Source organism: Capra hircus, chromosome 9 (genome assembly GCF_001704415.2).
Source record: "Capra hircus breed San Clemente chromosome 9, ASM170441v1, whole genome shotgun sequence".
Lineage (NCBI taxonomy): Eukaryota > Metazoa > Chordata > Mammalia > Artiodactyla > Bovidae > Capra > Capra hircus.
The window spans coordinates 73,237,799-73,252,342 of record NC_030816.1 but is presented as its reverse complement, the minus strand read 5'-3'; the positions used below and the strand labels follow the sequence as shown (position 1 = coordinate 73,252,342).

At 44.1% G+C, this 14,544-nt stretch overlaps 1 protein-coding gene across 1 annotated transcript in view; it reads right to left on the bottom strand.

The window, feature by feature from the left end:
- UST (uronyl 2-sulfotransferase) overlaps nucleotides 1–14,544 on the bottom strand; it is a 316,888-nt gene that overhangs the window by 41,101 nt on the left and 261,243 nt on the right. Inside the window, exons 6-7 of the mRNA XM_018053327.1 lie at nucleotides 10,706–10,803; nucleotides 8,458–8,615 (exon numbers count right to left, since the gene is read on the bottom strand). Coding sequence (XP_017908816.1) covers nucleotides 8,458–8,615; nucleotides 10,706–10,803 — 256 coding nt within the window. The remainder of the gene's footprint in view (nucleotides 1–8,457; nucleotides 8,616–10,705; nucleotides 10,804–14,544) is intronic.

Genomic DNA, 14,544 nt, shown 5'->3' with positions numbered 1-14,544 from the left:
GGCAGGTATGGATCTTGGAAGTTTGGGCACAAAAGCACAGGAAGCTCAGAGGGTCTTTTATTAAAAGATCAACTTTCACCCTCTGGGATCAGGTCTCTAATCTTCTTGGCCCAGGCTCTAGGAGGATCTCAGCTTTGCTGAGTTACCAGGAAAGTCCAAAAGTTGAAATCTGTGGTGACTAATTCCACCCTCAGTAGCATTCTTACTCAATGCAAAGCATATTACTGTCAAGTTCAACTCAAAACTGCTCAAAGTAGAAATGATTAAATTTGCAAGAAGAAGAAATTCACCTCTAAACGCAGAAGAATGTTGGTAACTCCAAGACACACTCAGATATTATTAGCCAGCTTTCTGTCCGGGGAAATGAATCATACGAGAGAAAACTGCACAACCTGCACACCCATGCCTGGCCACACTGCGAGGGGCACCGGGGCTCTCCAGAGGATGAGGTTGGGACCTAGGAGGGATCGATTTCCCAGGGTGCATGGGGTGGGAGGTGGGGACTACGGGAAAATCCTGAAGGGATGATCCCAAGAGCTCCCAGCGAGGAAGGCCAGAGGTATCGTCAGGGCACACAGCCAGCTCACCCTTAAGTCAGAGACTGGCTGCCAACAGGAGAGGAGTCCATGCTGGTGGGCAGAGAGGGGAACTTAGGGGTCAGAGAGGACAGTAGGTTGTGTCTGGAGAGTTTGTGGGACCTCCCTCCACCCCGTGGAACAGTGCAGGGCCGACTGAAGCCAATGGGTACCCTAGGCCTAGATAGTGGCTAGATCTTGGGTGTGGAAACCAGAAATAAAGCCAAGAGGAATAACCCAGCCCTAGGGACCCAGGAGCCTGGCAGTATCCTGTTAGAAAGTGAGGGATCCTTGGGAGGTGGTCAGACATGGCAGAGGGCATGGAACCTGGGGGGCTGGGGGTGGGGGTGACGCATGGCCCTCTGGCAACTGCGGCTTGGCCTCTGGTTCTGGGACTGGTGTGAGTGACTCAGCTCCAGGCTGTACTGCATGGAGGTCTAAGGCCGCCGGCACTTTTCCTGCCTTGGGCAGGACTGACTTAGCAGCAGGGTGACTGAGCTGTGAAGAAAGGAGGACTCAGATCCAAGAGGTAAGGTCAGTAGGCAAGGGCCGAGGTGGGCTGGAACGCCCCTCACGCTCCCCCACTTGAGACTCCTATGCCTTCACACCCGCACTCACATTTTTTTCTGCACTCACATTTTTTCTTTGTAACCTGCCTCCTTCCACGTCCACCAGGTGAACAGCTATGCACCCTTCAAGGCCGGGCACAAATATCTTCAACAGGAGGTGTCCCTCCAGCCCTGCTTGTGATGATGCTCAGTCCAGACATGGTTTTCTTTATCTTTACACAGCTGTTCCCCAGGACTGGAGTGCATTACAGACACTTAAACATTTGCTGAAAGTGTTTGTTGAATTTTTCTAGTATTTTCAGATTATACCTGATATTTAAATATTATCCTTCACAGAACAGGACTATTGGGGGAAAGTTAAATTACTGTAAAATCAGACCATATGTCGAACAGAGATAATCTCTAGATTTTATTATCAAGCTTTTACCTTCAAGTGCAATACATAAGGGTGCTTGCATGCGTGCACGATAAGTTGCTTTAGTCGTGTCCAACTCTGTGCAACCCCATGGACTGCAGCCTGTCAGGATCCTCTGTCCATGGGACTCTCCAAGCAAGAATACTGGAGTGGGATTCCAGGCCCTCCTTCAGGACAACAGTGCTTACTAACCTGTATTATGCTTACGACATAATGGTGCTTAATGCTCTGCATTAGTGATTGAATATGAAGCATCTTTGGAGGGTCATAGGTTCATGGAGTTAGTGGTGGTTCTGGGGACAGAAGCTCGAATGTCTTTGGTCACTTGGGACTTGATAACTGTGGGCAAGCTATTCTACTCCTCCACTGTCAGCTTCCTTGTTTAGAGAATGAGACTAAGACTGTCTTTCTCAACTTCAGAGGATTCATGTAAGAATCGAGTGAGATCATCTATATGGAAGTGCTTTATAAATTGCAAACTGATATGCAGATTACTATTGTTTAAGAACTGTTGCTGATGTTCTGATGCAAGATTAGTCACTCAAATACCACTGCTGCTTAATAAGTGATTTAGCAGTTTGAACATGAATTAATGTACACACACAAACACACACACACAATGTGGTACCAACATGATTAGAATATAAGCCTCGGACATGACTGGTGAAAAATAGATCTTTATGGAGAACATTGATGGTAGATGAACCAATAATAGAGCAGGGTCCTATTTTTATGAACAATAATTGAGTTCTTAAAACAACTTCATTGGTGCCTGTAGACAGTTGGAATTTCTTTCAACCATTCTGTGAGGTTCCAGAATGTTTTGGGGTTTTGTCATAGAGTAAATGGAATATGGTTCAGGGGTAAAAAGTCCACCTGCAGTGCAGGAAATTCGAGATCACCTGCTGGGTTGAGAGGATTCCCAAAGAAAGGAAATGGCAACCCACTCCAGTATTCTTTCCCGGGAAATCCCATGGACACAGGAGCCTGACCGGGCTACAGTCCATGGGGCTGCAAAAGAGTCAGAAACTACTGAGCAACTCAACAACAATTCTAACAACAAAAGAAATAAGAAGTAGGAAATAAAAGATGAAAAACAGCATGTTTAATCCAATTATTATAGAATGATGGATGACTTTTATAAAACCAGGGTTGACAGTCAATCCTAAAGGAAATCAACCCCTGAAGAACAGATGCTGAAGCTGAAGTTCCAATACTTTGGCCACCTGATGTGAAGAGCTGACTCATGGAAAAGACTCTGATGCTAGGAAAGACTGAAGGCAAAAGAAGAGGGTGGCAGAGGATGAGATAGTTAGATAGCATCACCAACCCAATAGCATGAATCTGAGTAAACTCCAAGAGATAGTGAAGGCCAGGGAAGCCTGGCGTGCTGCAGTCCATGGGGTCACAAAGAATCAGACAGGACTTTGAGATGAACAACAAACAATAAATGTTTTTAACCCACACAAACTTATTTGACTGTAAACCACCTCCCACTTCCTGAGCCCATCAGCTGTCATATAATGCACTTTGGACTACTGCAATCAATTGTACTTGGAATCCTTTTGATATGATCCCATTTTTAGGCCCCAAATTGGGCATAATTGTACATTTGCCTCCAAGCATTCTGTAAAGTCCTCTCTGCAGATGGAAACTTAGGAAGCCGCAGGCACTTCCTTGAAAAAAATGGAGAGACCCTGCCATCTGCTGGATAAAGTTTGTCATAGCGTTCTGATTATGTAATTCTGCATATGGAAAATAAAGGTTTTTCAAGAACTGAATCTTAGGGTCCTAGTTAAAATGAAAACACCATTCACAATTAAATCATTGAATACCTATCTTATATCTACTAAATAACATGATACCGAACAGTCTGAAAGATTCAACATTCAGCTCAAGTTAATGGTAATTGGCTCTGGTCACATCTCAACAGTGGGTTTCATTTAAAGTTGAAGTTTTAATGTCCTGATATTTCTGATAAGTGTTCAGGCATAAAAATAGATTATTTTTTAAAAATCCCCAGTGACTTGAAAGGTATAAGTTTTTCAGTCCCTGAGCATGTCATTGTAGTAATATTTCTATTAAACTTATTCCCCTATGATTATTAAAGAATAAGGTATTGGCCAGAATATAATTGTTCCTCCTCCTCCTCTCTCTTTTATTTCTTTCTTTCACACTGAAGTTACAGAAAGAGAGTGGAAGCCCTAGTTCCTCCCAGACACAGGCCCTGTCTCTCTCCTGTAATGTGGTTGGCAGGCTAAGAGTTAAGTTTTGAACACTTATCATATGTTGGGTTTTCCCTGGTGGTTCAGATGGTAATGAATCTGCCTGCAATTCGGGAGACCTGGGCTCGATCCCTGGGTTGGAAAGATCGCCTGGAGAAGGTCATGGCAACCCACTCCAGTATTCTTGCCTGGAGAATTACATGGACAGAGGAACCTGGTGGGCTACAGTCCATGGGGTCACAAAGAGTTGGTCGCAGCTGAGGACTGACACTATCATACGTTAAGCTCTGGGCTAAGGGCTTTACATGGATTTGATCAGGTGTATCTCACCACAACCTTCTGATGTAGACAGTATTGTTTACGTGTCTTAAATAGACGGGGAAGCTGAGGGGTGGAGGAGTTACACCTTACCTCTGGTTGTCTGGTTAGGCGGAGGATGGACTTTAACACCCAGGCTGTCTACTCTAGAGCCTGTGGTCTAATCACTGTGGTAGCCTGTGTCCCTGACAGAAATGCATACGGTGTGAGAAAGAGGGATGGACAGCATGACCAGAGAGTGAGCTGGGATCCCTCTCTTAGGGAAGGGCGGATTCTGAATGAACACTGAAGCCTGGGCTCGCCATGTCCTCTAGGTGGCGACAGCCTCATAACTAAACCTGGGAATTGAGGAGGCAGTGAGACTGCCTAGGATGGTTTTTTTTTTTTTCAGGGGAAAAGCACTCCCTGATAGCTCAGTTGGTAAAGAATCCGCCTACAACACAGGAGACCCCGGTTGATTCCTGGGTCAGGAAGATTCGCTGGACAAGGGATAGGCTATCCACTCCAGTATTCTTGGACTTCCCTTGTGGCTTAGCTTGTGACTTTCACTTTCACTCTATAATTGTGTTAACCAACAGAAGGTAGAAAGAGGTGCCTTAAAACCTTCTATGTAATACCTTAGTATCATAATAATAGATCCAGTAGATGCTAGCGATCAACTACCCAAAGTTGAATTTGCTCTGGGTCCTATGGGCAGAAGTGAAGTGAAAGTCACTCAGTCATGTCTGACTCTCTGCAACCCTGGGGAATATACAGCCCATGGAACTTTCCAGGCCAGAATACTGGAGTGGGTAGCCTTTCCCTTCTCCAGGGGATCTTCCCAATCCAGAGATCGAACTCAGGTCTCCCACATTGCAGGTGGATTCTTTACCAGCTGAGCCACAGGGGAAGCCTACTGCAAGGGCAGAACCACTGCATAAAGAGAACTCCCAACTCAGTTCTTTCCTTAAAGAATAATTATTTTTAAAAACTGGCCAGTTTAAATTTTGTATGTTAATACCCTCAGATTTGAACACTGCAAAGCCAATAACTCCAACCTTACATTGCTATACTCTTAATAGGAGTCTATCATTCATACCTAGTTTAAAAATATTTGAATTTGTACTTCTATTTATCATCATCATTGGGCTTCCCAGGTGGCGCTAGTGGTAAAAGAACCCACCTGCCAATGCAGGAGACATAAGAGATGTGGGTTCCATCCCTGGGTCGGGAAGATCCCCTGGAGGAGGGCATGGCAACCCACTCCACTATTCTTGCCTGGAGAATCCCAAGGACAGAGAAGCCTGGAGGGCTACAGTCTATGTGGTCGCAAGCAGTCGGACATGACTGAAGCGACTTAGCACAGCATATCATCATCGTTTATAAAAATATTCAGGTGTAAACAGTTGGTTTTTTTTTAGAAACAAGACAAAGCACTTGATTTATGAATGAACTTAGACCCTCAAAGTTAGTAAGGAAGCCGTTTGTTTGGAATCACACATATTCTCCTTTGTAGTAGCTGGTGGCCAGATTCACAAGGAGTCGACAAAAATCTAGGAATTCTCTACTGTGGCTCCAATGTTTACATTCGTAATGGAAGCAAGTTGAAGATGAATACTAATGTAATGCTAGTAAAGGAAAGTATTTAAAATATAAGAGAAAAGGATTGGATACCTGAGCTTTCGAGTCCTCAGGAAGGAGGACGGTTGTGAGTTAAAGTCAGGTCCTACAGTTTCACATCTGGATGCTAGACCGGGCCACTGAAGTGGAACAGCTGGGTTACTAACCAGGTCAAGGACATCTATGAGGGATGCTAATAAAAGAGCTGTTCTTATCACAGATATTCACTTATTTCCTGCCTTTAATTATTTTACTTATTTGCTTTGGCCTTTAACACCACTGTGATTTTACCTCCTAAAGGAACTATGACTAAGAAAAATACTGATATCTCACAGCATGTCTGTTTTTAAGAGCTAAGGTGGAAAAGCATTCATGACCAGTTAACCCTTGTGGCTCAGGAAGTGTGAACTGTGGCCCTTCTGCTCACATTTTGGTGGATGACCATGAATCTTGGTCTTTTCAATTCTTTGAGCTGGCTCCAAGCCTCTCAGTTTTGAAAGGTAAAGAATGAGCAAATGTAATTGAAATTGATCAATGAAAAATGAGACTGTATAATTTAATGACAGGAAGTTGCTCTTACCCAGTAACTCTATTTTGGCTTCGGTTCCCCCAATTCAAATTCACATCCAAGTCGGGCAGAGTTTACTGAGTACTTGCTCCAAGGTACTGCCTCCGCCTCACAAATGCCCTTGGGCTGGTGAGAAATACCTGAGCATGTACTCTTGCTTACCCATCAGGCAAAAACTTTCATTTTTATTCCATCTTGAGTATTTATTATCATCAAGTTCTTCTGAGATATGTTTAATTGGGTCTCCACAGAATGCAAACATTAATATCAAATATATTCTTTAAAACTTTATGAAGACTAAATTTCTCAAAGACTAAATTTTTGGTACGGGACAAATTTACTCCTCAGCATAACTTCTTAGAGGAAATGAATGGGTGGGGTATACGAACAGTTGAGATATTATTTAGGGAAGTTCTTAACTTCTCTAAATGGTGGGTGATTGGAACCTTAGTACTGACTGGAAAGAATTAATGACTATCTTTCCATTCTAGAATAAGTGATGGCCCATTTGACTAGCAGATGTTATTTTTACCAGCTCCTCAATTATTGTTATTAGTTCTTTTTCTTCAGCAGTGAGACTGGCCTAAATATTCTTCATCTTGCTGGAAGGGGATTACAAAAAGTCTATACATACCTGAATTTTTAAATAAAATGAGACAAGCACCTGGCCAGTGGAGTGTTTGCATCTTAATCCAACTTCACAGTCAGTTTAATCTACAGAGTTTAAAGGGTCTCAGACTTCGGTGTTTCTGTTCTCTATCCCCTGGTCTACTCAGTTATAAAGGGCGAGAGCAGTGATTTTAGCATGCCGCCATCTGTGAGTTTAGACTGAAAAGGCCCAGGGGAACTGGTTCTGGTGTGAAGATCAAGTGGCCTCCGTTAACCTATCTGAGGCCAGCTCGCGGGTTTGCGGCCGTGAGAAGACAATGCGGGGGTCTCGTCCTTGCAGAGGCTCAAATGCTCGAGAAGCTGGAGGGCATGGATGCTCGTCTCCCGTCCCCTGCCTCTGGGGAGGTGGCCACTCTTCAGGGCACAGCAACTGTGGAGCTGCTGGGCCTTCAGTGTTACCATAGATAAACCTCACAGAAGGTGCCCAAGGAGAACACAAAACCCAGGGGAAGTGCTGAATGGGCAAAGGAGGGCCCTACTTAAAAAACTGACCATTCAGAGCTTGTTACGCTTCTAGCTCTTCCAACCGTACTTCCTGCTTCAGAGACACACTGCAGAGCATACCTTGAGGTCGTTGATGTCAGTACGTGGGAATTGTTCTCTGAATAAGAGAGTTGGGAGACCAAGGCAGTCACCTCCCGCCAACCAGTCCCTGGTGGTGGTAGGGCCGCCTACCACCTACCTACCATGAAACAGAAGTCAGGGGCCCTGTAGACAAGACCAGTTCCCCCAGGCATCAGTACGGGCTTATGATGTAGTTCATGGTCTCTGCCTGGCTGTCTGGCATGTGGGGCAGAGGCTGTGGGGGAGCCCTTCCCCTGGGCCTTATTTCCACAAGGCAGAATAACACCTCCCGTTTCAGAACAACCAAACAATAAATACATTAGTGACTAGGCAGTGTTGTGGCAGCAGTAGATTAAGAAGAACAGGGCAGAAACAATGTTGTTTGTCATTTTCTTGAGATAAAATTATAATAAGAGAAATACACAATGGGTTTCTCAAAGCAATCACATTTACAGCAACACCATGGGCAACCCTTGTAATCACTCTGCTGCCTTCTGCTTCTCGTTTCTATTTGGAAACCACCGCATGTGTTAGAGGAAAATCATGACTGTATTCTCAGTGTGCCGCTTTATCTGTTCTACGTGTCAGGATTTATTTTTGTTAAATGGACATAGAGCCAGAGACAGCGCATCAGACGACGGCTCCCTCCCATTTGCCCGCCTTTCCATCCACGGAAGCTCCAGCAACACGTTCAGGACAACGTTGACGGGAATGTTGCCAATTTCATTTTCCAGAGGGAGACATGGAAGCATCAGGCCTTTAAAACATTGTAAGTTTATGTTTGGCCCTGATGCTCAAGGCTTTGGGATCTGTATCTTGTGGTTCTAACCTTGCTTTGAAGCCAGGGGAACCTCCCTTCACTAACAGAGGTGATTCCATGTCTTTATTTCCTGAGTTTCCTTTTCAAAGTGAGTAACCCTCAGAACAGAGAAGAAATGCTTACAGATGGAGTTACCTGGGTCTTTGTAGATACTGAGCACACCCTTGAAGTAATGAGGTAAAAATCTTTCCAGTAAAAGCAGCACGTCTTCCAACTCTTCGAGAATCCCCACAAGCAGGAAGTTTTCATTCACGTTCAGTTTTGCTCTTTCAAGGGCCCATTCACCAGGCTCCCTTTATGGGTAGAAAAATGATTTTTAAATCAAAGTTTGGTTTTCAAATGCAGCAACAACATGCTGGAAGTTTCTCCTTTCTCCTACCTGCCCCCATTCACAAAAGTCCAAATCCCACTTCCTTCAGGGACCAGCCCAGATGCAGCATCTCCAGCTGTGGTCCAACTGGCCCCTGCCCACCATCTCTCCTCCAGCATTATCGCCCCTGCATAGTACCAGGCCTGGGGCTCTTGAGCTTAGTGAGCCCCAAATAAATGTTTGTTATATGGGCCCAGGCAGCTAGATATCAACAAATGCTGATTAGAACGGCTTATTTATTTATTGGCCACACTGCACAGCATGTGGGATCTTAGTTCCATCACCAGGGATCAAATGCATGCGCCCTGCACTGGAAGCACAGAGTCTTAACCACTGAACCAGGGAAGTCCCTAGAATGACCTTTTTTTTTTTTTTTTTTTAGAATGAACTTTTTAATAGAAGGATCAAATCAAATCCATAAAGGGAGAAGTTTAGACATAGGAAACTTATTGATAATGATTTCTGTAGAAATCAAAATAGGTGTCAGGTCATGACTGCTAATCATCTTATTCTTTTGAGAAATTTAAAGACAAACTTTTAAAATTATTATTACAGAAGGGAAACAGCCTAATTTGTACTTGTAAGGCAGATCTCTGAGCCAACAACACTGTAAGGAGCCCAGCCTGCGGATCTCAGGAACTAGGCTCCGGGCCTGACTAGTTTTTACCATTTGGGGGATTTGGGAAGCCAGGATTATTTTTTGAAAATTTAAAAATAATCCTTATTTAGCTCAAATAATTGTTGTCAAAGTGTGAGAAGGTGACATTTTGAAAGTGTTCTGACAATCATCACGCATGGACCAAGATAAAGCATAAGTCCTCGCCCCAAGGCTGGGAAATATACAATTTAAAAAGTACTTTAAGGAGTTACAATCATGTTTCTCGGAATAAATACGTTCATTGTGTCAGAAAGGGAGACATTGGGCCCCAGATCTTCCCAGGATCTGATGCCCTGACCCTGAAGCAGAAGGCATGTATTACAGAGGCGGGGTGGGTGAGGGAGGCCTCCTGAACTCAGGAGTTTATGATGAAGGCGACACGTCTAGCCCCAGAATTCTGACCATAAACAAAATGGTAAATTCAGCAAAACATTGGTAATAACTAAGCAGTAACCACAGTGTCAGCAAAAAGTACAATGAATAAATAAACTGCAACTTAAGACAGTTGCGTGTCCTCTGCTCCCAACCCCCAGTCTCTTTAGACCTTCTAATCAATGACCTTCTAATCAATCTCTCCTTTGGAGGGAAATGTCACTTCTGGCATCTGGGTTTATTTTCCACCAATCAAAGATAATATTCATCATTACCACCATTTCTTCTGGAGGCCACACACGTCTAGTGTACAGTGAGTTTCCAGAGTAGCTGGATCAGAGCTACCTGGGGAAGGGGGTCATAGTAGCCTGAACCCCATCTCAGAGACTGGGATTAGGTGGGGATTCCTAAGAAGTTCCTCAGGGATGCAGAGGATGTGGGTGGACCACACAAAGTGTCTGAATGAGTCACCTTATAGAGAAGGGTCTGGCATCCAAATAAGGCTGAGGAGTGATCACTAAAAGTACTTTCTTCTTCTCTAAGTGTCTCAGGAGAGAGACACTCTGGAATTTTCCAAGTGAGCATCCCTGTTTCGACCCAGTTAGGCACACCACACCTGCAAGGACACCCATCAGTGAAGCTGTCACTGCAAGGAGCAGGCTGGGTGCACCCCCCTGGGTTTTACTATCTCACGAGCTGGGTAGTGACAGGTGTATGTTAAGAATGAAGAAGAGCTTGATTGGCATTTCAGTTACACAGCTTAGGGGTGGTCCCCAAAGCTCCAGACGTTGCTTTGTTAATTTCCTTATTTATAAGCCATTCAAAGTCTCAAATGTTATCTTGAGAGATAAACAATAAATATTAACTGAATTCTAGGAGGTAGGGGGACTGGGGGCACAGAAGGTGCCTGAGCAGCGCCAGCTGGTGGGTTTCCTACCATCGTTGTCCACATAAGCATGTCATGAGCCTGTGTCAGTCTTTACCTGCATCTGGGGTGCTGTCCACAGAAATATGGAATGATGTAAAATAATCTGGGGTTGGAACACTCAGGGTAGTTTTCAAGAATACACTCATTGATGTCCTAGAAGAGAAAACACAGCAGTGAGAAGGCTGGTGGTCTCTGCAGGGCTCTGCCAAGCATCAAGAGGGTAAGCAAAATTGACACTTCAATGACATGGAAAAGCTTTGAGAAGATGTAGAAAACTGATGGAGTTCATGAGAAGATTTTCTTTTTTGCCTCACACTAGCCTACTCCACCGGGCAGGTGCACACGTGGTCCCAGCATTTCAGAGCATATTTGTTCTGTTGAGTTAACTGAATTTTTGTGTTTCCCCGTGGCCTGAAGTCTCTGCCTGGATCACAAGCATCTTGGAGCAGTCCTGCTGGCTGTGGCTAGTTGTGGCCCCAGCAGTTATGAGAAACTTGAAAGTATATAGTGGGCATTTAACAAATATTTGTTGAATGGATTCAGTATGATTTAATTCTTAGTTCATCCAGACTTCATCAGAGATCCCTATACAGCCAACCTTGTAGAAATGTGTTTTCCTGTGTATCCACATGTCCAAAAAATACTTGTTGTTATTCAGTTGCTAAGCCGTATCTGACTCTTTGCAACCCCTGATCCCATGGACTGTAGCCCACCAGGCTCCTCTGTCCATGGAATTTCCCAGACAAGAATACTGGAGTGGGTTGCCATTTCCTTCTCTGAGGGATCTTTCCCACATAGGGATTGAATCTACATCTCCTACTTGGCAAGTGGATTCTTGAGGGAAGCCCATAACAAATACTTAAGTATTGAACATAGTCACATAAAAGGTTTGTAAATTTTGGAGGGGCTGTAAAACCATTTCTAATGTTATCTTAGGTTAGAAAGTGGATGTTTGCCTACAAGACATTCTCTACTTTCAAAGGCAACAGTTGTGATTTCCAGATAGCAAATTTGTAATTTCCGGACAGAAAATTTATTTTCTATGAGGCTGAACGTGGGGTCTTTGTCAGCATTACTGGAGCTTACAGTGGGTTGATGGGAGATGGAAAAGAGGGCTAAAAATCCACTTTCATTAAGGCAGATTACACTGAATACCCCAGATAAGGCATGTCTGTGGAGAAGGAAATGGCAACCCACTCCAATATTCTTGCCTGGAAAATCCCATGGATGGAGGCCTGCTAGGCTATAGTTCATGGGGTCGCAAAGAGTCGGACATGACTGAGTAAAAAAAAAAAAAAAAGAAAGATATGTCTAGTTATTAGGTATTTCTAAGGAGAAAAGATAACCCAATTTACAAACAAAACAAACAGCTGTGGGATGCTTTTCAGAACTATTACTGGCAAGGCGGAATAAGAGTGGTCCCATGGCCAAAGGAGTTTATAAGTCAGATGAAACCACTGAATCTGATATGATTTGTGTAAGTGGTTAGTTATTAACAATTTTTTTTAGTTCAATCTTGTAGTTGGAAAAACATAACTTACATGTCTTTTTTTTCTTTTTTTTTTAGGACAACTTTTTCTTTTCCCCTTCATGCTTCTTTAGTTTATGTAATAGTTAAATAAACTACACAATTCCAATAATGAATTCAACTGGAAGAAAGAGATTCAGCAAACATGGTCCCACGGTCAGTGGAGTTTATAAGTCATTTGAAGCCACTGAATTTGATATGATTTGTGTAAATGGTTACTTATTTAAAAATTGTTTTTAGTTCAAGTTGGTGGTTAGAAAAACAAAACTTAAACATTTTTTTTTTTTTTTTAGGACAACCTTTTCTTTTCTCCTTCATGCTTCTTTGGTTTATATAACAATTAAATAAATTACACAGTTCAATAGCAATAAAGAGATTCGGCAAAAAACAGACTGTAGTTAAACACTTGGGCCTATCGTGGGAAGCAGAGGTGTGTAGTTCCCAGAGAGGAACTTACTAGAAGCAAACCGAACAGTGAACGCCAGCACATCCAGCCATACGTGACGGGAAGTGTGGTTAAGAGCACCTCATTGTGTATGAAAGCCCATTAAAAATGCAGGATGTTAGACCCAAAATACCTTTCTAGGAAGAATCTGACACAGAGAGATGTATGTATGAGACTATTCATTGCTATAAGATTTATGTCAACAAAATATGGCCGAGCTCACAGTTCATTAATGGGGGATTGATTCACAGAGCAGTTCTGGCGCATTCCTACGAGGAAATACACACAGGGCACCCAGAAAGGAGAAGAAGGATCTTCACACACTGTCCTGAAAACTGTTCATGATGTTTGCAGATGAAACAAAGTTGATTATAGGACAATATGAACATGTAGGACAACACAAAAATAAACTCATGTGTTTACAAAAGGACACAAATACGCGGAAGGATAAACACCAAACTGTTCAAAGAAGTTATTTATGGTGGTGGATGTAATGGAAGGTGGGAATATATTGAACTTGTACTTTGATTCATCTTTGAAGTGTTAGCTTTTGTTGTAATGTATGTATTTTACTATTATCATCAGAAAAGTTTTGAGAGGTACCCATTGTAAAGGGCTTCCCTGGTTGCTTAGTGGTAAAGAATCTGCCTGCCAATGCAGGAGACCTGAGACCTGGGTGTGATCCCTGGGTTGGGAAGATTCCCTGGAGGAGGAAATGGCAACCCAGTCTGGTATTCTTGCCTGGGAAATACCATGGACAGAGAAACCTGGTGGGCTACACCACATGGGATCACAAAGAATCAGACACAACTTAGCAACTAAACAACAAACACATTGGAAAACAAAGTAAAGCTTGTGTAGGCGGGTGACTGGGCTTTGCTTTGAGGATGCTCACCCTCCAGGTATCCTCTGGCAGCTGGCGTCCCCCAGGGACCTAAGCCTCAGGTCAGAGCGCCCAGTAACTGGGCTGGGGTCAAAGGGAGGGAGCCTGGAGCTGGGTGAGAAGCAGGGCACAGGACACTCCAGTGAGGGCCGTCATCGTCAGAGACAGAGGCTCTGTCCTCTGAGGTTGACATTTCACAGTAAACAGCTGAGTAATGTGATGGTGATTTAGGGGGTGTCCAGAGATCCTGCCCATACACAGTCAGCCCCCCAGAGACCTGCATTAACACCAGGGGTGGGGCAACAGAGTCCACGAAAGCCTCCCACAGAAACTCTCACAGCACCTGCGCTCCCCCGAGTTCACTTTCCAGTTGCCTTTTAATAAGAACTTGTGTAATTGTTTGTTTAGGTGGTGAGTCCAGGAGAGCACAGATGTCTGTTCGCTGCGTCTCCAGTGCTTAGCACCCTGCCTGGAAAAAGCAGGGCTGCAATAAATACTCAGCGAATGAATGGACAAATGGCAGAGGAACTAAGCCAAGACATACAACCGCCATGCTGTCCCCAGAGATCCTGGCCCAGGATCTCGCAGGAGCGGGCAGAGGACATCAGCTGGTGGGGGTGGGAAGGGCCGAGGACCACAGGGACCTCGGAAGGAGTTTCCTCTATTGGAATCCACAAATAACCTCCCGAGGTCAACTTATGGGAAGACATAAATTCCGAGTTCAAGAATCGCTGTTAACCTTTCTTTCTTAGAGCAAGACATGTCCTGGGAGATTTCAAAGAGTTCCATTTGAGCCCATTAGGTTGATGAATGGTGTTGGCCACAACCAGCTTATGGAAATGCTATAGGAGGGCATAAATAAAAGATGACTCAGGTGTAAGGCTAAGCGGAAGCCAGAAAGGAGCTGTGAAGACCAACGCACTTAGCTGCCTGCGGCTTAGCCACAGTGCCCAAGTGGTGTTGCTTCCCGGCAGCTCAAGAACTTGTGGCCTCAGGAGGCTGGTCTTGGCCACTCACACGGTCCACTCTTACTGGAAC